The sequence below is a fragment of the Mustela erminea genome, chromosome 10 (assembly GCF_009829155.1).
Source record: "Mustela erminea isolate mMusErm1 chromosome 10, mMusErm1.Pri, whole genome shotgun sequence".
NCBI classification, from domain to species: Eukaryota; Metazoa; Chordata; class Mammalia; order Carnivora; family Mustelidae; genus Mustela; species Mustela erminea.
In genome coordinates this window covers 59,596,570-59,620,992 of record NC_045623.1, presented here as the reverse complement: position 1 = coordinate 59,620,992, position 24,423 = coordinate 59,596,570, and the positions used below count along the sequence as shown (strand labels likewise).

At 38.5% G+C, this 24,423-nt stretch overlaps 1 protein-coding gene across 8 annotated transcripts in view; it reads left to right on the top strand.

The window, feature by feature from the left end:
• The window catches only part of PATJ (PATJ crumbs cell polarity complex component), a 373,536-nt gene that overhangs the window by 12,019 nt on the left and 337,094 nt on the right, over positions 1-24,423 (top strand). For all 8 annotated transcript variants that reach the window (XM_032302603.1, XM_032302602.1, XM_032302601.1 and 5 more), the window contains exons 2-8: positions 777-833; positions 935-1,101; positions 1,896-2,090; positions 3,399-3,538; positions 9,181-9,370; positions 12,067-12,195; positions 22,813-23,031. In XM_032302603.1, coding sequence (XP_032158494.1) covers positions 812-833; positions 935-1,101; positions 1,896-2,090; positions 3,399-3,538; positions 9,181-9,370; positions 12,067-12,195; positions 22,813-23,031 — 1,062 coding nt within the window. In that variant the 5' untranslated portion in view covers positions 777-811. The remainder of the gene's footprint in view (positions 1-776; positions 834-934; positions 1,102-1,895; positions 2,091-3,398; positions 3,539-9,180; positions 9,371-12,066; positions 12,196-22,812; positions 23,032-24,423) is intronic.

Sequence of the window (24,423 nt, the reverse complement as noted above, 5' to 3'; positions counted from 1 at the left end):
TTTTAAAACAAAATCAACTTTAAGTATAATTTATAATTTGTGTGCAAAAAATACTGATTTAAAATATGTAAGTCAGTGTATTTGGACAAATGTATACATCTGTGTAAACAAAAAGTACCCCATTTGAAACTTAGAACATTTCCATGACCCCAAAAAACTCCTTCAGATACTTTCCCAGTCAGCTCCTTTCTACCCTGCCGAGGTAAACTAATCTATAACTATAGACTGAACTTCATGTGGATGGAATCATACAGTTTGTAACCGTTTTTTATTTAGTTTCTTTCCCTCAACATAGTATTTTTGAGATTGATCCATGTTGTGTATATTTATAGTTGTTTTTCGCTTTCATTCCCAAGAGTTCTGTTTACATTCTATAAATAAAAATGCTACCAATATTCATGTATAGGTTTTTTGTGAGTTTGTATTTTTATTTTTCCTTGTAAGGATTTAGGAGTGGAAGTGCTGAGTCATAAGGTAAGTGTATTTTTAACTTTGTAAGAAACTACCAGACAACTTTTTAAAGCTCATGTGCCATTTTGCGTTTCTGCTAGTGATGTCGAGAGTTCCAGTTGCTTCATGTTTTTGTCAACACTCAGCAAATCGTGTGTTTATCTTTCTAGTTTGAGGAAACCTAGTGGGTTACTCAAGTTTTAATTTGAATTTGAGTGAAGTCTTTTGATGAAGCATGTTCTTGAGATTTTCTATAATTTTTTTACAGAACTATAGATGAGTAGACACTAATGGAAAATCTTTTGTGTTTTAAAATTTTTCTTTAGGTTTCTTTAAAAGGGATTGAAGACAATCATTCAAAATGCCTGAAAATCCCGCTCCAGGTATACTAGATACGTACTTCTATCAGTAAATTTATTACTGATTCAGAAGTGGAAGGTACAGTGGGATTAACTTGTGCTCTGATTATCCTTCTTCAAACAAGATAAATTGCAGGTCCTACAAGTTCTTGATCGCCTAAAAATGAAACTGCAGGAGAAGGGAGATACATCACAAAATGAGAAGCTCTCTCTGTTTTATGAGACACTAAAGAGCCCTCTCTTCAATCAGATACTCACACTTCAGCAGTCCATCAGGCAACTGAAAGGGCAAGTAAGTTACTCATCAGGGTTTTACATGTTGGTATATTCAAACCAGCAAAGAAACATGGAAGGAGACAGAGACAGACAAACTCTCTCTAAGTGCACTTAATTCAGCAAGAAGACTGTACTGGGATTTGTGAACTGTAGGTAGCACTGGCATGGATAGTTTAGGAATATTTATGGGGGTTTCCTGGCTGGCCCACTCTGTAGAGCATGTGACCGTTTATGTTAGGGTCTTGAGTTCAAGCCCCATGTTGGGCATAAAGCTTACTTAAAATGTTTATGATAAATGTTGTGTTTGGTTTTGGAATATAAGTTGTACTTATTTAAATAGGCGGGGCTCAATCCCATGACCCGGATCGTGACCTGAGTCGAAGGCAGACACTTAACACTGAGCCACCCAGGCACCCCAAGATTTATTTATTTTAGAGAGAGAGAGCACATTAGCTGGGAGAGGTCAGAGGGAGAAGGAGAGGAGAGGGAGAGAGTCTCAGGCAGACTCTGTGATCTCACAACTCTGAGATTTTGACCTTAGCCAAAACCAAAAGTCAGACACTCCATGGACTGAGCCCCAGGAAGCAATACATTTTAACCTAGTAAATATTCTGTGTAATACTAAATGAAAACTATTTGTAGCCTAACAAACACATAGATTCACATATCTGTGTCTTATTTTTCTCATGTCTAAATATTTAATTTGCAAATTATACATGTAATGGGTACAACAGAATATTTATTAAGTAGAAATAGTTTATTTTCTATAGGTTTCTGCTAATGATTCTCTTTTGTTTTTCTCTTCAACAGCTCAGCCACATACCCTCAGATTCTTCAGCCAACTTTGATTTTTCTAGGAAAGGTTTATTAGTGTTTACACATGGTGCCATTCCTAATGGGAATGCCCAAAGACCCTCTAATAACTCGACTGTCTCTGGGTTATTTCCTTGGACTCCTAAGTTGGCAAATGAAGACTTTAAGTCAGTCATTCAACAGATGGCTCAGGTAAAGTTATATCTTGTCATGGGACTATTTAGCTGTATTTCTTCTGTTATAGATTAAGAAAGAAAACAGTACTCCCTCTTTAAAAAGAAGAATACTCTATTTTTGCCTTAAAATTTGCTACTCTGTGTGGTTTGCTCACATTTTTATTTTGTTAGGAGAGATTGCTACTATTTCTAACTGTGTATTAGAAATTTATTGGCTTAAAATTACTCAAGGAAAATATCTGTATGTGGTAAGGAGTTTTTAGATAATTACTCCAGTTTGACACATTTCTGGACTTGAAAAGAAAGATTATGATTTTGATTACAGGAAAATTGATGTCTATAAGAAGTGATAGAATTTCCTTTGAAACTGTTTTTAATTTTTTATCAAAACAATTAATGGGAGTTAGAGTTAATATGATTTGGGAAATCTCAGGAAACATTTGAGAGAGTAATCTAATTCAGTTTTATCCCTAATACCTATTAAAAATTAAGTAGACAGTTGAATTTTTGGATGTGTTAGTTTTGTCTTTGTTCAGCTCATCTTCTAATAGGTGTCTTTAAAAAATGAAAGTCGAGTTTTAAGATCAAAAAGAATCTGTTTAAGGTATAATATTTAAATAATCTATACTAATTCCTTTTTTGACTTTATAAGTCTATCCTCTTAATTTGACTAATAATTATTTTTATGTGATGCTTTTGTTATGTGATTACATTTATGAAGTTCTCATGTCATAAATGCAGTTATTTTAAAGCAATCAAATATTTGTTCATTACACATACAGCCCATTTGAATGGGGGCCTTTCCGTAAACCTAATAAAATGGAATATTAATTCATCACAATAAAATTAAAAACAGGATCCTAACAAATGCAGCTGGTTCTAACTTAGGCTGAACACTAGCGTATTTTTGATATCTGTTTTGCTTTCTTCATTTAAAAATGTTTTTTTCACGAAGAGAATTTAGAGAATGCAGTGTAAAAAGTAATTTAGAACTTACTTTGGAAAAAGTTGTTTTTCTCAGGAGTTTTCACCCAGTTTGGGCTTCATCTCATAATGTGAATGAAGTGTGAAAATTTCTCTCTGATTCTCTGAGGTTGCAGAACACTGCACACTCCCTCTTATGTCCTACTGAAAATAATCAAGTGAGAGGATTTCCAGAAATAATTTATTGCTGAAATGCTAAGTTTTTTTGGACAGAGATGACTTAGGAGAAGCTGTTTTTTGTGTTGCTCACAAAAATAGCAATTTCAGTTCTTTGGAAAGGGTACGGTTGGGTAGATCTGCTTCATTGACTTTTTTTTTTTTTTTTTTTTAATCCCTTTAGGGCCGGCAAATTGAATATATTGATATAGAGCGGCCTTCATCTGGAGGCCTTGGATTCAGTGTGGTGGCCCTGAGAAGTCACAGTCTAGGACAAGTTGATGTCTTTGTGAAGGAAGTACAGCCGGGGAGTGTAGTAGACAGGTGAGGGGGATGTTTCCTTTTGCATTTTGCTAATCTTTTCTTTGACAGTTCTGAAAACACTATTCTGAAGAGAGTAAGAAACTAGTAATAAAAGCAGTTAACGGTAGCAGCTAACATGTTCCCTTTCCACATGCATTTGTCAGGCCTTGAGCAGATATTTCCACATGTACTTGTGGCAGCCATCTAGCTAGTAGTGCCATTACCCTGTTCCGAAGGTGAGAAGGCTAAGTTCAGAGAGGTCCAGTGCTTTTCCTGTAGTCACAGAGCTACTGATGGTGGAACTGTGAGCCATGATACGATTCCAGGACAGTCTGACGGCCAAGCTAGTGTGCTTTCGTTCTGCCATACCCTCCCACAGTCGGACGTGGTATCTTAGCTACGTCTGATCAGTAACATAGAAATACTGAAATTCACATTCTGCATACTGTGTGGCTTATTAAACTTAAAATTATAACAACTATTTTGGTGCTCATATCACACTGTTCTGTACTTCTCTTGTCAGTTAAAAGCCTCCTCAAATCTGTGTGATCCCCCCTATTACACTGAGCCATTGTTTTTGCATTTTAAGGGGTATGTTCAAGCCTTATATTCTTTCTCTGTTTGATTTCAGGTCTTTTGTTTATTGTTCATTTAACAGGCACACTTCATTACGTGGCTGCTGTCTGTTAAAATAATAGCAACAGTAGTGGTTCTGTTATTAAAAAAAAACCTCTCAGCCCATAATAGATATTTGAATTCACATTCTCCATTCATGGGGGATCAGTTCTAGGCTCTGCACCTGAAAATTCAGAAATAATGGGTTTCCATGACTTTTGCAACTTTTATTCTGCCATTTTATGCAGCATTTCTTCAAGTATGTTCTGAGGAATCTTAACAGTGGTCAGATGTATTTATGAAATTCTGTTCCTGGAGATTGGGTATACATAGTTAGGATAGCCATATGGTTTATTGTCCATGTTGGGAGGGTTTTGGGACTGAGGGGGTTTCTGTTAATGACCCTGAGATAGCAAGTATAGAGTAGGGCTATTCTGGCAAACCTAAACAACCTAGGTGAGTCCAAACTTAGGGTCACTTACCTTTAGTTTATTTGAGGCTGTTCTGTCCCTTGACAAAAAGCCTATTTAACTTCTATTGGCCCAACTTTCCTTCCTCTTTTTTTTAACTTAAAAATTATTATTGGTATAGAGTTCACATACCATGAATGTCAGCATTTTGAAGTGTACAATTCAGTAGTTTTTAGTGTATCTTCAATGTTGTGCAATCTTGTTGTGGTCAGTCCTTATGTCTGAGGTATTCTGTACTAAGTCTGTAGTTACAGATTGAGGTGAGCATTTTCCAAAAGAGAAGTTTGATATGTTAGTGTGTAAAGAGCCTTGGCCAAGGCTAAGCAGTCAGGTGGATTCCCAGAGACAGCAGTGCTTAGAGGGAAACTTGAGACAATGGAGTCTGCAAAGAGCAGAAGGTGTCAGGAATAAAGAGACTGTCTTAAGCAGTAGTCTTATGGGGAGAAGGAACACAGCTCCTATTCTTGGAGTGAGGCTGATACTTACCTGCTGTGGGAGCTTAGTGCAAGAGAGTACGAGAAAGAACTGGAAACAGGTGGATTCGGTCATACTTGACCTTCCAGATCATGTTAAATGGTTTTCTTGATCAGTTCTTCTTTTCTCCTGAGGACTTTCCACATAGAACTGTGTTATTTTAGGAGCTTACCTCAGAATAATAGAATCCATTATTTTCGAAAGTTGCAATAGACAAGTTATCTCCCCTTAAATGAAAAATATGAATTCAATATATATAAATAGCATGTGGGAGTTAAATTATAAAAGTAGCAGTAAAACTAATTCTGTTCAACTTAAGAATGCATCAAAATCATATTTTGTAGGAGATCTCTCTTCTCTACAATTTGTTTATCTGGGGTTGAGTTTATATTCCCTGAGCAGATACTAACTGGAAGGAAATGCAGTGTCCTGGTAGTCTATTGGGTAAAGCGGGGGAGGTAGATTAAAATAGATTGATTTTCAGAAAATAGAAGATTTGAACGTGAGTAAATTAAGAACTTACACAAAATGAGTTACATCAGGGTTGAAAAGAGCCAAGAACATCTCATTCATTTGGGATTAATTAAGAAGTTTTCCTTAATGAACAAGCTGTGAATAGGAATTTAGGTAAAGAAGTCAGAGAAAGAAGGACATTGGAGGTGGAAAAAGGAAGTAATTTCTAGTATCGTCCGTAGTGGTTACATTTAAAAAGAAATGTAGGACTCAGGAAAGGTTCACAAGCAACATTCTCAATTTACAAAATATATACCTCAAAATTATAAAAGTAATACATACATATAATAGAAAATTACAAAATATAGAAATATAATAAGCAAACTCTAGGACTTTGACTACCCTAAGATAACTAGGAAATACTTTAGAATGTTTTCTTTTTATAAAAACAAGGTCATGGAGCATATATAGTTTTCTATCCTTAGCTCAACATAATAAGTCTTTCCTAATATTAAAAAAAGGATGTATAAGCAACATTTTTATTTTTTATTTTTTCTAAAGAGAAAGCATGAGAGCAAATGAGGGGGTAGGAGGAGGGAGAGAGAAAATCCCAAACAGGCTTCATGCCCATTGCAAGCCCATTGTGGGGCTCCAGTCCTACGACCCTGAGATCATGGTTTGAGCTGAAATCAAGTGTCAGACACTCAACTGACTGAGCCACCAGGTACCCCAGGATGTATAAGCAACATTTTTTTTTCAAGATCTTATTAATTTATTTGTCAGAGAGTGAACTTGTGTATGTGCACATAAGTAGGGGGAGAAGAGGGAGAAACAGGCTCCCTGCTGAGCTAGGAGCCAGATGTGGGACTCAATCCCAGGACTCTGGGATCATGATCTGAGTGGAAGGCAGATGCTACACCAACTGAGCTACCCACGCGTCCCTAAGCAGCATTTTAATGATACCTGATTTAGTGGAGAGACACCAACGATTTTGACGTTAAAAAATAGATGTTTTCACATCTAACTTGTTAGTTTCAAAAGAGAATCTAAAACATGAGTGTCTATCCTCAGAAAACTTACAAGTTAGTAGGATTTAACTAGCTCTGTCCACGGTGTACTTAGTATGAATGAATATTCAGTGAGTGGTAAATGAGTGGGTCAGATCCCTGTGATAATGAGGTAAGTGATGGGGAGGGTGGAAGAGAGATTGACACCCAGCCTGATCACAGTAGGTAGATTGATTTGGCTGAGCAGAATCACAGGGCATCAGAGATGGAGGAGACAGTCTACACAAGAGAGGGAAATGGCAGACATGTTTGAGTGGGAAAGAGTAGATCAGAATAGTTGGAAAAAGGGTTTATGTGCAGAGGAAGCCCAGTTGGAAGGAGTCCTTGGGGACCACATGCATAGGCCTTTGAATACCAACCAAGTTTATCCTGTGTCCTTGAGCTCAGAAGTTAACCAAATTCTGGGGGTACCTGGCTGGCTCAGTCCGTAGAGCATGCAACTCTTGATCCGGGGCCTGTAAGTTTGAGCTCCATGTTAGGTGTAGATTACTTAGTAAATTTTAAAGATTTTTTATTTATTTGGCAGACAGAAATCTCAAGTAGGCAGAGAAACAGGCAGAGAGAGAGGGGGAGGCAGGCTCCCTGCCGAGCAGAGAGTCCGATGCGGGGCTCGATCCCAGGACCCTGGGATAGTGACCTGAGCCTAAGGCAGAGGCTTTAACCCACTGAGCCACCCAGGCGCCCCTACTTAGTAAATTTTAAAGTAAAGGCTTTAAAAATAATTTTAAAAAGTTGCCAGAGGCACCTGGGTGACTCAGTTGGTGAAGCATCAGCCTCGAGATTTTGGCTCAAGTCAGGATCTCAGGGTCATGGAATTGAGCCTCGCGTCAGCCTCCATGCTCAGCAGGGCATCTGCCAGAGATCTCCCTCTCCCTCTGTCTTTCCCCCAGTTCTTACTCTATCTCTTAAATAAATAAATCTTAAAAAAAAAAAAAAAGTTACCAAATTCTGATCTATAAAGTTTTGCTGAATCTGCTGTTACCCAAGAAAGATAGGGGCAATATAATGGAGTTTTCATGATTCCGAATTTATGAATTAGATTAATGAATTAGATAAACCCCTTCTCAGGGGGATTTTGTATTTTGAAGGTTAATAATGTTCATTTATGAAACTATGATGACAAGAATTTGTTCTCTTTCCTTTGGCTCTCTCCTTATTGGTCAGTTATCTCAGATAATCATTATATATATTCAAGTTGGGTGATACCAGCATAAAGAGAACCTAGCAAAATAAACCTTGAGAAATTTTGAAAGTTTGGTTTTAAGCATTAGATAAGGATCTGCCTTAGATGGAGATAATGAAGTCAAATACATAAACCAGAGTAAATCCTAAAGTGAAAGTATGGTTCAGAGTCCGCTGACTAAGATAAGATGCTACACTTGTCCAGGCTTTAATTTCTTGCCTGTAAAATATAAGTGCTTTTTAAAAAAGATTTTACTTGAGAGAGAGAGAGAGAGAGAGTGTGTAGGCAGGAGCAGGAGGAGGGGCAAGCAGACTCCATGCTGAGTGTGGAGCCTGACATAGGGCTTAACATGCTGGGCTCCATCTCAGAACCCTGAAACCATGACCTGAGCAGAAATCAAGAGTTGGATGCTTAACTGACTGAGCCCCCCAGGTTCCCCTGTAACTAAGTAAGAGACGGTTGTGAGGATTAAATGAGATAATGCCTGTAAAGCATCTAGCACAGTTTGTGGCTCCTAACAAGTGCTCAGTAAACAGTAACTATAATAGTGGGGTTTTTTTTCCTTAAGGTTTTACTAATTTCTTTTAAAAACAGTTATTATTGGGGTGCCTGGATGGCTCAGTTGGTTAAGCGACCGCCTTCGGCTCAGGTCATGATCCTGGAGTCCCGGGATTGAGTCCCACATCGGGCTTCCAGCTCCGTGGGGAGTCTGCTTCTCCCTCTGACCCTCTCCCATCTCATGCCCTCTCTCTCTCTTTCAAATAAATAAATAAAATCTGAAAAAAAACCCAGTTATTATTATTATTATTTTTTTACTTTGGTTAGCAGTTGGGCAGTTGGGGACTGGGTCAGAGAAAAGGGCTTAAATATAGATTTAGAAGTAACATCTGTTGATTTTCAAGGAGAGTTTGGCCTGACAGTTGACAAATGTCAGAGAAGCGAAGGCTGATGGAGACCCGATGACTCTCCTGGAGAGACGGTTATCAGTGAATTTGAGGATACAGTTGTCCTGGTGTGGTATATGCTGAAGTCAGGTTGGAAGGGGTCCAGTAGTATAGGGTTTATGCACTAATGGGGGCAGTGTTCTTATTCGCAAAACCTTAGCTGTGGGGCCCCACACATTGCTTTTGGTCATTTTTGTAGCCGAATGGTTTTGTGTGTATGTATACACATGCACGGGCATGTGTGCATGCACACATTTACGGGTGCACTACTTAATCGGTTAATTAGCTAATAAGTGCTTTGATGAGAAGCACTCTGAAGAGCTCTGTTATGTAATTATTTGAATAACTGTCCTAAGTGAAGTAGTGCCATAAGAAATAAACGGCTTCGCTTGAATAATAGATTTTTTTAAAAGATGCTATTATATAATTTATAACAGAATTTTCTTATTCTATCAAGGGATCAAAGATTAAGGGAAAATGACCAGATATTGGCTATTAATGACACACCACTGGATCAGAACATTTCCCATCAGCAAGCGATTGCGTTATTACAACAAACCACTGGATCTCTGCGTCTGGTTGTGGCCAGGGAACTGGCCCATACAAAAACCTCTGCCAGCCTAACTGATCCTACGCTGCCTGAAACAGTGAGTTGCAAATTTGGAAAAATAACTTAATTTTGAGTTAATGCTACTGATCTTAAGAAGTGTAAAGACATTTAGAAGGTGTTATTTTACTTGTCATACTTTAGGAAAGATGATCACATCTCTAAATACAGCATTAGCATAATAAACAAGATATTTCACAGAAGATTCTGTTTTGTTTTTCCAGTGTCCTGTGGTTTTCCTTATTTAAGGTTATTATTTAATGTAGAAGGTGAATTGTTGTATTATGCATAATTTATTTGGTGATGGAAAGAGTCTTGTGTTCCTTGGAGATGTAGGCATTTCCTTAATTAAGCTGAGAGTTTTTATTGGAGATTTACTGTTGAGTATCTTCAGTAAGATTTAGTTATTTTATTTATTTCAAAAACATTATTTTTGTGAATGATACTGGGTGTTTATGACTAGGTTGTTGACACTGTAAAATTATAGAAGTTTTCCTTTTCATGTAAACGTGTATACTGAGCGATTTAAAAGAATAAAAGCTTATGTCTCTTTTGGGAATCTTTCAACTTGGTTTATAACGTTTTACAGATTTTGGCCTCCATCTTCAGAATGCAAGCTAATAAATCTTATTTTCTTATAACACTAAGTGCTGGCTGATTAATTTTCATTCATTGGGGTGAAAGAAACAATGGACCGTCTGGATATAGTACAAGGTCACAACACAAATTAACGTATAGACATTTTCCCTGTTGTAATCAGTGATATTTATACAGCACAATTTACATAATAAATACAATGAACAAAGTGGGAAAGTGCTTTGCATAGTGGTTAAGAACAGGGGCTCTGGAGCCAGGCTCAGGTGGGGTCAAGTCCAGTTCTTCTACTTCCTAGCTGTGTCCTATCAGGAAGTTTCCTTGATTGCTCCGCTCCTCAGTTTCTTCTGCTTGTCCTTGAAACTCATAACTGCATCCGCGGTTTCAAATGTGGATTAAATGAGAATGCACGTGAAGAGCTAAGCACAGTGCCTGGTACAGAATATACACTCTATGAATATTAGCTGTGATCCTTAATTCAGGCATATTTTAGCAAAACTTGTTACTTCCCAGATACTAGATATTTTTTCAGACCTAGAGTTATTACATATCCTAATATCCCTGGTTATTTTAACCTTGCAACTCAGTATAATAGTAAAACCGGTAAATATACCCTGTTGAGCTTGAGATGGAGAATTTTATTCTCCAATTTAATGCATATTTCCTTTCTTTCTTTCTTTTTTAAAAAAGATTTGTTTATTTTGGAGAGAGAGCGGGTGGGGAGGAGGGCCGGAGGGAGAGCGAGAGAATCTTAAGCAGAGTCCCTGCTGGGCACGGAGCCAGAAGCTTGATCTCACCATCCTGAGATTATGACCTGAGCTGAAACTAGAGTTGAATGCTTAACCAACTGAGCCATCCAGGCGCCCCTATTGCACATTCCTGATGGAAACCTACTGGTTAGAGGGAAAAGGCTTAACGTCTCTCAGTCTGATTGATGTAGTCCTATTGCTCATGTCTTCAGTGGGGCCTGCCTTTCCTCTCCCATATAAGAGCCTGCTTAATTAGTCTCTTTACCTCATGTCCTCAGCATTTCATCCTTCATATTGCTGCCGCAATAATCTTCCTAAACCACTGCTTTGTTCCTGTCCTTCCTTCCTTTTTTCTTTTCCTTAAAGATTTTATGTGTCAGAGAGAGAGAGAGCGTGAGCACAAGCAGGGGGAGGAGTGGCAGGCAGAGGGAGAAGCAGACTCTCTGCTGAGCAGGGATCCCGATGAGATCCTGATGAGGGGCTCGATCCAGGACCCTGGGATCATGACCTGAGCCGAAGGCAGACCCTTAACCGACTGAGCCACCCAGGCATCCCTATCCTTCCTTTTTAAAACCTTCAGTTATTCCTTTGCTTATCCAGTTAAGTAAATTCAATCTTTTTTTTTTTTTTTTAAAGATTTTATTTATTTAACAGAGCCAGCAAGAGGGAACACAAGCAGGGGAGTGGGGGAGGGGGAAGCAGGCTTCCCACTGAGCAGGGAGCACGACATGGGGCTTGATCCCAGGATCCTGGCACCACGACCCAAGCCTAAGGCAGACACCCAATGACTGAGCCACCCAGGTGCCCCTAAATCCAATCTTTTGACCATGCCTTGACCCATTCTGTTATTTGGTCCCACTTTATTCTTTGGTTTTCCCTTTTGCTTGGATATGTGTTTTTATTTTTTTCTCCCTATAGTGCAATTAACACGTGACTTTTTCCTCAAAGCTTTCCATAACTCTTCATTGGATTTGACTTCTTATTTCTACCCCCCACCCATCCTTTATAATGTTTTGAGATTCTCTTTCAATTCAGGTAAACACATACTTATTTGTTCCTCCTGTGTGCTGGGCATTGTGCTAGATACTGGGTACAGACTGGAGAATGAGGCAGCAAGTCTCTATCCTCTTTGAGCTATATGTTTTATGATTCAGTATTCTTGTCTCATTTTAATTATTTGTGTTTTAGATTATCTTTCTACTGGGTTATATGATTCTCAAGGGTGGGGGCCATCTAATCATCTTTATATATATCCTAGCCTCTAGAAAGTTGCCCTGATTACTTGTAGGCATGTTCAATTTGTGGTATGTCTTTTACTTTAGTAATTATTGTATTGGAAAGCTAAGTATCTGTTTCACTAACATTTTGGCTTTTATTTCCCATTGATTTATAGGTTCATTGGGGGCATATTGAAGATGTTGAGCTCATTAATGATGGCTCTGGATTAGGTTTTGGAATAGTTGGAGGAAAATCAAGTGGTGTGGTTGTGAGGACGATCGTTCCTGGAGGATTAGCAGATCGAGTAAGTTGACTTGTTTGTTCTCATTTTGCTGTCATACAGTTTAAATTGTGTGGGTTGAAATGTAATTTCATAACATGAATTATTAGGATATAGGATTCCATAACTAGAATTTATGTGTTGCTAAAAATATTTTTTATTCCCAAGAATGTTAACATATACTCACTTGGCTTTATTAGAAACATTTCAAGTCAACTCTTTTTTTTTCTTGGCTTGTGGTTGACAGTCTTCTTGATTCCATCAGAGGACAATATTTTTTGTTGAAGAGGTGTTAATAGATACTGTATTTTGAATATCTGTATTCTCTCCCAGTGTATCTTTCAAGCACGTAAATGCTAAACTTACAAGGTACAGTGATTATAAACATTTGCCCCAATATTGTATGTGGTAAATTTCACTGGAATTATAGTTTTCTGGCATTATAAGTCAAATGACTACAGTTCAGTATTTAGCAATGTTTAAACTGAAAGTGGGCCTTTTTTGTTGTTGTTGTTAAACCAGGCTCTGTGCCAAACATGGGGCTTGAATTTGCAGTCCTGAGATCAAGAGTCACATGCTGCACATGAGCCAGCCAGATGCCCCTTAAAGCAGGCCATTTTAAAACTTATGAACTATTTCTGCTTAGTTTTACATTGAAGAAAATATTAAACTTTGAATTTAGTTTTTAGAAAAGTAGTCCAGAAATTTAGTTATGATGCCACTTAATAGTGAGGCCATAGTTTTGTGAACTATCCATGATAACCAGAATAGTATGTAAATTTCACTAATTGATGTTTAGTTACCTACAGATATATCCCTTCTGATAAGCATAAGGAAAAATGGACTTGCAAATGCAGCTTTGAGGTAAATTCCTCAGCTCCCCATTTCTATTTAAGGTTTCGTCTTACACAAGCTGTGGATCTGCTAATATTTTTGTTTTCAGCCTCCACTTGGATTTAGAGAAGCTGCTTTCAGAGTTTGCTTTGTGGGGCTCCCTGAAACTCTTGCAGGGGACCTGTGGGATTAAGACGAGGAAATGGCAGCAAACCATGCTGGTGGTCATTGTGTTCTTCTCCACCACGTGGTTGCAACAAAAGAGTAGTCTTAAGAAAGTGCAGCAAAGGGACGCCTGGGTGGCTCAGTTGGTTAAGCAGCTGCCTTCGGCTCAGGTCATGATCGGCTCAGGTCATGATCCCAGTGTCCTGGGATCAAGTCCCACATCGGGCTCCTTGCTCAGCAGGGAGCCTGCCTCTCCCTCTGCCTCTGCCTGCCATTCTGTCTGCCTGTGCTTGCTCTCTCCCCCCCCCCCCCCCGATAAATAAATAAAATCTTAAAAAAAAAAAAAAGAAAGTGCAGCAAAAAAATGATTATTTCTGGCAAATTTTGACCTTTCAGTGCATGTCTTTTTTTTTTTTTCTTTTTAAAGATTTTATTTATTTATTTGACAGAGAGAGATCACAAGTACACGGAGAGGCAGGCAGAGAGAGAGAGAGAGAGAGAGAGAGAGAGAGAGAGAAGCAGGCTCCCTGCTGAGCAGAGAGCCCAATGCAGGACTCGATCCCAGGACCCCGAGATCATGACTTGAGCCGAAGGCAGCGGCTTAACCCGCTGAGCCACCCAGGCGCCCCAGTGCATGTCTTTTTAATATTGAGTGACAGAATGGGACATATACTGTGTAGCACTTCTGCCACATACTGAGTTACGACGATTGGTTTGAGAAATATAACTGTGAGACGAACTAGCCACTTTTTTATATGGAAAACATAAAAAAAAATTTAAAATATTTAGCTCTCATTCAAAAAAGTTTTTTTGAAATACGACATATAATGTTACATGAGTTTTAGCTGTACAACACGATTTGATGTTTTATCCTGTGAAATGACCACCACAGTAGTCTGGTTAACATCCACCACCACACATAGTTACATTTTTTTCTTGTGATGAGAACTTTTAAGATCTACTGCCTTAGCAACTTTCATATATACGATGGAGTATTGTTAACTATAGTCACCACACTGTACATTATATCCCAATGACTTATTTATTTTATGACTGGAAGTTTGTACCTTTTGACCATTTTCACACATTTTGCCTACCTGCTATCTCCCCGCCCCCAACTTCTGGCAACCACCAGTCTGGAATAGCATTTTTATTTTTGAAAGAGTAATTGACAGAAAAATTATGTTTATTCAGACTTGGATGCTTGGCAGACATTTCTCTGAAAATGAATGAAGCAAGCCTGTCACTTCAAGGAAAACAGCTGACAGCATTTGTGGGTGATGATAAAATTTGAACTTTCAAGCAAAAATTAGAATTCTGGAAAAGTTGTGTTTTATCATGAGTTTGACATTTTCCAATATTTAAAGAATTTTCTGATTAGATTATTGCTGATATTAGTAATGATTTTTATAATATTGTATAATGAAATATGTCAATATTTGGAAGATCTGTGTGAGTCTGTGGATCAGTATTTCCTGAAGATCAGTGTGTGGTATGACATATAGGTAAACGGTCCATTCAGGATTCAAGATTGATCAATAGATGTTAATGAGATAGTATTTGAAAGTTTGTTGATGTAGTTGCAGATTCCACATTGCAACGGATCTTTAAGAAACCACAAATTGTCAAGTTTTGGTGTGTTATCAGAGAAGAATAGACTTGAAGGGCTGTTAAAATACTCCTCCATTTTCCAACTATGTATCTAATTGAGGCCAGATTTTCTTTATATACCTCAGCCAAAACAACATATTACAGCGTACTGAATGCTAAAGCAGATGTGCAAAGCCAGTTGTCTTCTTTTAAGCCAGCTATTGAAGGGATTTCCAAAAATATTTTAAAATACCACTCTTCTCACCATTTTGTTTTAGAAAATATAACTTTTATTTTCAAAATAAAAATGTATGTATCAACATATAGAAATATATATTAGTATAGTATATGTATTAAATATTTTAAAAAATTCCCCCCCCCCTTTTTTTTTTAAGATTTTATTTATTGATTTGAGAGGGAGAGAGACAGAGCCCAAGCAGGGGGAGAGGCAGAGGGAGATGGAGAAGCAGCCTCCCCACTGAGCAGGGAGCCTGATGTGGGGCTCGATCCCAGGACCAGGAGATCATGACCTGAGCTGGAGGCAGATGCCCAACCATCTGAGCCACCCAGGGGCCCCTGTGCTATTTTCTAATTTAGTAGATAACAACAGAGAGAACCACATAAGCAAAAGCTCTTTGAGATTCCCAGTAATTTTTGAGATATAATTGATATACAATATACTGCACATAGGTAAAGTATACAGTTTAATAAATTTGACATATGTTCACTGGCAAGTTGAAATATAGAGGGCAGGCTAGCAGGGTAGAAACTCAGGCAAGAGTTAATACTGCAGTCTGGACTTCACAATTTGTAGGGCTGGTTGGCACGATTTCTTAGGAAACTCAGGTGGGATTTTTAAGACAGAAAAAGACAGAATTCCTTTCTCTCAAGGAAATCTCAGTTTTTGCTCTTCAAGCCTACAATTGATTTGATGGAGCCCCTCCCACCTCACCCCTGTTATCAAGGGTAATGTTCTTAAAATCAATCAGTTGTAGATGTTAATCATATATACCTCCAAAATACCTTCACAGTAACAGCTAGACTAGTGTTTGACCAAAAAACTGGGTACCATTGCCTAGCCAAGGTAGCACATAAGCTTTCACCCTTACACCATCTGTCTCCTCAGTGAAGAAAATGAACATATCCAACACCCACGAAAGCCCATTTCTCTATCCTCAATAATTAAGAATTTGAAGTGTTTCTGAGACCAAAAAGGCTGAGAATTGTCATTTTATGGATCTTTAAAACACAACTTGTGACAGAAAATATATTCTTAAGGGTTTTTGGAAATTTTTTGTAACCTGAAAAAGAATGAGATATTCTGGAGTATTTTGATCTTTTTTCTCATATTCCCTCCCCTCCCCCTTAGCAATTTTTATCGGCTTGTTTGCTGGAGTAGCATTTTTCAAGATGCAAAGTGGAGTAGTTACTGTGAAAAACAAAGGGTCAGATAAATTTAGAAAACAGCAAGTTAAACAAAATCAAATAGACTTTTTTTACTGTAAGAATTTTCTGAGCTTTTAATATCCTAATGTGCATTAAGAATTGTCACAAGGAGAATACGATGTGCAGTTTCCCAATTAATTCCTTTGAGACACTGTTGGGAAAGGCCCAGGTCTGATTTTCAGCCTTTACTGGAAGGGCTTGTCACACTATTTCAGGTCATCAAGGAGGGGGTTAGAGTATGCCCATCAGTCATGATGCAGAAGCAAATGTTTATACCAGACATTGTTATCTGCCTAATATACATTATTCTTATGTAATCCTGAAGACAGTCGTAAATTTTATTTTCAAATTATAGATATGGAAACTGTAAAGAAATTGCCCAAGGCTACTCAACTAGGAAATGACAAAGTCAAGATTGAGTCCACATCTGTTTAACTCTTAAGTGTGCCTTTTATGGCTTAAATCTATTTATCTGAAGTTCATCTTAATGTTTTTCTTTTCCAGATGTAATTTTTGTCCAGGATTGGTCTAAGCTTATCTAAATAGCCAGCTCTAGAAACAACAGAATTACTGACATTTTCCTGTAAGGGACTCTAGTGAGGCCTAAACATAGGAGAGGGAGCCATCCCCTCTCTCTCCTCATCTCAGCTAATGGCATTTAAGATCTCTTGAACTGACTCTGCGCATTGTTTAAGCCTTTCTGTAAGTTGTTGCTCATGTAGACTGGTCATAGCTTAAAAAGAATGAAAGGGAATTATTGCTTTTAATTAAAATGTACTCATGTTTTGAATATTAATGCTCACTGTTGACTGTGGCAATCTTTATGGTAAGGGACTATAGATAAGTCTTAAGTCATTAGTGTAGATGTGATCAAGATTGATCATAAAGTGATACCTATGTTCAGCTAATGGGGTTAATCAATCTTACTTTCTTCAAAGAATATAAAATGAGATAATAGAAAGTTGGAGAAGGGAGTCAGTATTTCTTACTTAGAGGAGTTTCATGAAATAACCCTTTATATTTCCTTTTGTTTTTACAGCTCATATATATATATATATATAGATATAGATATAGATATAGATATAGATATAGATATAGATATAGATATAGTTATAAGATGGGTACAGTTGAGGGAGTGAGCCGAGGAACACCTAACTGAGGTCACTACAGCCTAAATGGGTGTCAGAAATGGATATATTTGATGATTTGCTATAAGCAAAGCATTAGGCTTAAGACTTTGTAATAGTATTGAGTTTAGTGCTCACAAATCAGTGAGAGAGGGATTTACTCTCATTTTGTTTAAGCGGGATTGGAGATTCAGGGAGAATAAATAACTGATGTTTGACTATAACAGTTTGATCAAAGTAGCCAGGATTTGAACTTGGGTGTGTCTGACCCCAAAGCCCATACTTGTCCTTCTGCTGTCTACTGCCTTTAATGTTATAAAGTAAATGAAATTGAAAAATATTGATTCATAGGAGCTTTTTAAGAAACACTTGTTGAGATTTAGTTACAATGACCAATGAGTAAATGCAATCAGGGCCAATTCCATGGATAGAAAAATTACATGGTATCATGAAAGGGGAGCTAAAGGACTTAGAGTCTATCTTTTAAGTCTTTTTTTTTTTTTTTTTAAGATTTTATTTATTTATTTGACAGAGAAATTGAGAGCACAAGCAGGGAAGCAGCTGAGGGAAAGGGAGAAACGGGCTCCTTGCTCAGCAGGGAGCCCAATGTGGGACTCAACCCCAGGACCCTGGGGTCATGAACTGAGCCAAAGGCTGATGCCTAACCATCTGAGCCACCCAGGTGCCCCTATATTTTAAATCTATAACCTGTTATATATAATCATCAGTCTTAAAACTTGTAAATCTGTAAGCCTATGTATACCTGTAAGCTCAGTCTCCAGAATTCATAGTACCTGAAACATACATCTTTTGAGAATTCTGTTCAGCTATGGCAAAAATTTCAAAAATGTGTCCCCCGCTAGGGAGGAGGCTCCCTCCAGCCCCGTACCTGACCTGTCCCATCGCCTGATGCCCGAGCCGACCATGGCCACTGCCAGGGGGGCCTGTGGGTGTCCATGTGGCTGGGCTGGGTCAGGCCGGACCCGGAAAACTTTTCAATAGAAGTTTTTTGTTTTGTTTTGTTTTTAATTGAAAATGGATAGTGTAAGGGACACCTGTGTGGCTCAGTCGTTAAGCATCTGCCTTCGGCTCAGGTCATGATCCCAGGGTCCTGGGATCAAGCCCCGCATTGGGCTCCCTACTCAGCAGGATCCTGCTTCTCCCTCTCCTACTACCCCCACTAGTGTTAGCTCTCCCTGTCTCTCTCTGTCAAATAAATAAATAAAATCTTTTAAAAAAGCTAAAAAAAAATGGGTAGTGTAAAACTTCATTTGACAGAAGTATCTTTCTTGTGGTCTGAGAAATTCTAGGGGAATCAGGTACACGGAGTGAACCCCTTTTTTCCTGTAAGGTAGCCATAACAATGCAGTCTATTCAAAAGTTGTCATGAATTATGACTTTTTGGTATTAGGCAATTATATTATGAGTCATGATAACAATCTAGTAGTCTTTCATACTGAGAAGGAATGTAACCAAGCAGACTGGAGGGACGTGTGTACTATGAGGAATTTTCAGTCTAGAATAGGCAAGGCCCAGCTTGAGGCCACTGAATAGTTGATTATTCCCAAGAAATTTTGCTTTGAGTGAGTCTATAAACATCTTTTCCTTATCCTTAAAAACCAGTTGATGAGGGCGTTGGAAATTTGAGGAGGGTGGGATAGATGTTTTTAGATGTAGTATCTTTAATTCTTTGAGGGAGTGTTTATTTTATAAATTTGCTGTTTTCTGCCTATGTTATGTTGCCTTTTGATTAAAGACCAATGATTGCACTGGCCTGGAATCAAAACTAATTAATGATTTTATTTTCTGTGTTTTAGTTTTCCAAGAGACACATTTGATTTATTTTATAGCTCAAACTTAAGTTTCTTTAGGTTTTCTAATAGTTTAGTATTTATTTATTTATTAAAATGTCTTAAAAAATTTTTTTTGTTTCTTGTTTTTTTTTAAGTAGACTCCATGCCCGAAGGGGTGGAAGTCATGACCGTTACATCAAGAGTCTCATGCTCTGCTCACTGAGCCAGCTAGGTGCCCCTCAAATATTTTTTTTTTTTTTAAAGATTTTATTTATTTATTTGACAGAGATCACAAGTAGGCAGAGAGGCAGGCGGGGCGGGGGGGAGGCAGGCTCCCCGCTGAGCAGAGAGCCCGATGTGGGGCTCGATTCCAGGACCCTGGGATCATGACCTGAGCTGAAGGCTTGAACCCACTGAGCCACCCAGGTACCTGTCAAATATTTTTTTGATCTGAAATTATCATCCAGCTGCCTATCAGGGAATTTAAAATGCAAACGAATATATTTTTTAGCCTATACCTGCTAACTTGGATTAAAGTATTTTATCTTTTTTTTTTTTTTAAAGGTGTCTAAATGATACTTTTAGTCTTTTGAGTATAATGAGGCGTACCCTATTACATCAGCTGTTTTCATTTATGTGCCTTCCGTACTATCTTAGGCTATATGCACAATTTTTCTCTTTTGAAAAAAACTTTTGGGTTGATAAACTTTATATTTGAATGTTTGATTAGCACACTATGTCTTTGAATCTTAGCCTAGCTATTTATTGGCTATCATTGATTTATGATTTCCCTTAAGAATAAAAAGAACTCTATGCCTTTTAAATTCCTTGCACGGTAGACAGGTTATGGAAGGAGAATGTTGATCAAAAAATATTCAGTAAAATGCAGTGTTTGGGGCTGCTGGACTTAAGGTAGCTGTCATTTTGGTGTCTTCCCTATCAATCTGACTAATGATTGTGTTTGTACTTATGAATTCCTTAGAACACCTGTTTTTCTGGAAGAAGAAAATGTTTGACTTTCAGTGACAGATGCAAATTATCTACATCATTTTAAATTAAATTGAGGTAAAAGAGGAAAAAAATAGTGCCTAGGAAGTGACTAAATTTGTACTTACAGTGACGGGCCTTTCTTTGGCCAAGCCAAATTCACTTACTTGACATATTCTTTATTCTTTGGTCAGGCCAAGGACGGTTTGATTTACAGAGGCAGCTTTACTCCTGTTTTTCATCATGACCCCTGACTTTCTTCTTCTTCTACTACTACTACTACTACTTCTTCTTCTTTTTTAAAGATTTTATTTATTTATTTGACAGAGACACTGCAAGAGAGGGTACATAAGCATGGAGAGTGGGAAAGGGAGAAGCAGTCTTCCTGCTGAGCGGGAAGCCCGATGCAGGACTCGATCCCAGGACCCTGGCGTCATGACCTGAGCGGAAGGCAGCTGCTTAACCAGCTGAGCCACCCAGGCACCCCAATCCCCGACTTTCTCTTGAGTAGTTACTTGTTTTATTTCAGGTTGTTGCATTGATACAGTATCAGATTACCAGTGCTTAAAAGTAGAAATCCACCAATTCTTACTTCCTCTTTGTATCTGTCTTTTTTTCTGAGTCTTTGCAGATGTTTCTGAATTGAATTGCATTTTCTGTTTTCCTCCTCTTCTCTTCCAGTTGCTTCTAGGGCCTTCTGCAGACTTCACAAGAAAGCCCATGGCTTTTTACTCAGTATTTGGATCTCGTACCTTATTTCATTCACAGTCCTGCAAAATTGGAGAAAAGGAAAGACAGAAAATAGACTTTTTAGTCTTTCTTTTTTTAAGATTTTATTTATTTATTTGACAGACAGAGATCACAAGTAGCAGAGAGGTAGGCAGAGAGGAAGGAAGCAGGCTCCCTGCTGAGCAGAGAGCCCCGATGTGGGGCTTAATCCCAGGACCCTGGAATCATGACCTGAGCTGAAGGCAGAGGCTTTAACCTGTTGAGTCACCGAAGCACCCCTAGACTTTTTAGTCTTAAGGCTTTTTATTTATTTTTATTTTTTGTTTTTTACTGGGTTGAACTTTGGTTCGCTTCTTAGCTTTGTGACCTTGGTCAGGTCAGTCAACCTTTCTGAATCCCATTTACTCATTTTAAAGTTGACCCTCTCTAAGTGAGATGATTTGTGAAAAGTGACTTTCGACCTATAGAGTGCTAGGCAGGTGTAATCTTTTGTAGCCAGCTATGTTTACATCTTGGTAACTCTAATATAGTAAAGGTAAGTAAAGAGAATTCAAAATTTCTGATGAAACAAAATGCTGATGGATCTGCTATTTCAAGAATTTGACAAATGGATGTAGAATGGAAATGTTAAAACATTTTGACCTGATGTACTTTTTGATAAATTGCTTTAAAATTTTTTTGGGTATGAAATATACACCTTTAAAAGTGCATATAAAAGAGTATGTGTAATGGCTGTGCAGATTTTTAAATAATGACAGTAACCACCACTGTGTGTATCACTTAGTTTAAGAAATAAAACATTTTAAATATTAATAGCCAGGTACATATCCTTAGCTTAAGAAATGGAACATGATGTATCCTTTCTCTGAATTCTCCCAGAATCCTGACTTCAAATATGTTATATATGCTAATGACTCCTAAATTTAAATACGTGATCTGGACCTCCCTCCTGAACTCCAGATCTGTATATCCAGCTGCGTAGTTGACTTCTCCACTTGCATGTCTAATAGGATCTCCGACTGGATATCTCTAAAACTAGACTCCTGATTTCTACTCCACCCATCCATTCCTCAGCAGTGCTCTTTCTCTCAATCAATAAGCAGCTCTGTCTCTCCAGTTGCTTGGGGTAAAAATTTGGAAGTTTTTTCCTGTCACACCTCGTGTAGAAGCTGTTAGTGGAGCCTGTTGAGAGGTCACTGAGATGTATTCTCTAGAGTCTCCTTCTCAGCCCACCAACTGCTAACCCAGTCCAAAGGTTATTGCTATCTCTTTCTGGATTGTTGGTTTAGCCTCTTTACTGGTATCTCTGCTTCTGTTGCTTCCCGTCTTGTAGTCTGTTTTCAGCACAGAAGCTTGAGGGATCTTGGTAAAAGCATGTCAGATAATGTCCCTTCTCTGTTCAGAACGCTTCATGACTTCCCTTCCCCCCAGCTCAGAGCAAATGCTCTGTACTGCTGAGCTCCAGCTAATGCTCCCATCTCCTCCTGATAATTCTCTTTGCTCATCCTTTCCAGCCACACTGACATCTTGCTGATCCTTAAAAGAGCCACTGAGTTTGTTGGCCTTGAGAGTTCCTAGCTTGATGCCAGAGGCCTCGGATCCAACCTCCTTCCCTTCGTGAGGCCCAGGGTTTTCTGATCTCTTTCTTACCTTTGTGGTCATGAATACCCTGGGTCTAGGCCATTAGGCATGAAATGATGCCCTCAAGCCAATGGCCATATTAGAATTCTGGTTACTCTTCTTCTTTTGAACACATCCTCCACCCCATCTTCTTTTTTTTTCCCAAAGATTTCCTTTTCCCTGTTGCCAGTTCAGCATTCATTAAAGCTGTTATATTGTTTGTAGCATATTATAGATGGCTTCTCTGTCAGCCGTTCTATCAGAACTGAAAGTCTGAGGAATTGGTTATTAGCCAGTGAAGTTAGATCATTGATTTCTGGGAATAATTTTGTTTTGTTCTTCAACTAAAGGATGGAAGACTCCAGACAGGGGACCACATCTTGAAGATCGGTGGCACAGATGTGCAGGGAATGACCAGCGAGCAAGTTGCGCAAGTGCTAAGGAACTGTGGAAACTCAGTCCGCATGCTTGTTGCAAGAGCGCCTGTGGGTGCAGTTTCCGTAACCCCTCCTACCCCTGCAGCCTTACCTGTTGCCCTGCCTGCTGTAGCTCACAAGAGCCCTAGTGCTGTGAGTATGCGAACCATTCTTTCTCCTTTCGCGCTAGGTATGAGACTCTGCAAGATTAGAAGTGCCTTCGACTCAAAGTGCCATGTGGGTGGGAGTAGTGCCTCAGTGCTCACCGGGGAAGCAGAGGAGAACCCAGTTGAGAGACATCACACAAGTTTGATTTTGTTTTTTGCTGTTTCTCAGCGTTAAGTCATCCAAACTCCCTGAAATTCAGCTACTCATTTGTAAATTGGAAAATATTAATATTTGCCATTCCTTTTTTTGTTTTAGAAATCCTTTAAAAAAATTTAGGCAAAGAGGCAGGCGGAGAGAGGAAGAAGCAGGCTCCCTGCCTAGCAGATAGCCCGATGTGGGGCTCGATCTCAGGACCCTGAGGTCATGACCTGAGCAGAAGGCAGAGGCTTAACCCACTGAACCACCCAGGTGCCCCTTATTTATTTATTTTAAAGTAAGCTCTACTCCCAATGTGGGGCTTCAACTCATGACCCCAAGATCGAGAGTTGCATGCTGTACCGACCAAGCCATCTAGGCACCCCAATACTTGCCATTTCTATTTCATGAGAGTGGTGAGGAGACATCCACATGTTGGAGGGAAACTCAATACTGGTCAATGTATGAATTAGATACGAACAGAATGAACAAAGGGAATATTTATTATCATCATTATCATCATAATATAATAATAATAATATAACAATAATCAAAATTGTTGAAAAATAAAAAAAAATCAAAAAAATTTTTGAAAAATAAAAAAAATCAAAACGAAAATAAAATATTAGTATTATCAAACACCTAGAATTGTCTGGGTCATCTGAAATCCTCATATGAATTCTGCAAGATAGGCCTATCCTTTCATCAAGATAAGATCATATTAAATGAAGGAACTCAAGTCCACATTACTCGTTTAAAAGTCATAGAATGAGGGGCACCTGGTGGTTCAGTCAGTTAGGCATCTGACTCTTGATCTCAGTTAGCTCAGGTGCTGATCTCAAAAAATAAAAGAAGTCAGTTGCCAAGCTGGGATTTGAATTCAGATATTTTTGGTTCATTCCAAGATCTTTCCAGTAATTTCACAGGCTCTGAATCAAGGGTTAATAAAGTAAAAGGAAATAAATAGTTTTGAGACCGGGGGAAGAAGAAAGGAGAAGGGACTTTGGTGGGAAGAGATGGGAGACCATTGTTCATGTGGATTCGAGGGGCTCGTCTAAAAGGTTGTTTGTGTCTCCCTTTTTGGAACCTTGTGAATGGAAATTTTCTGTCAGAGGTCTTAACATCATTTTTGCTTTCCTCTCCAAACTGGTTACAGCCACTTTCTTCCCCTCCATTACTCTAGCTCTCCAGAGTCTTCAGTTCAGTAGTGTGGACCAATGTAACTGTATGATAAATAAGAAT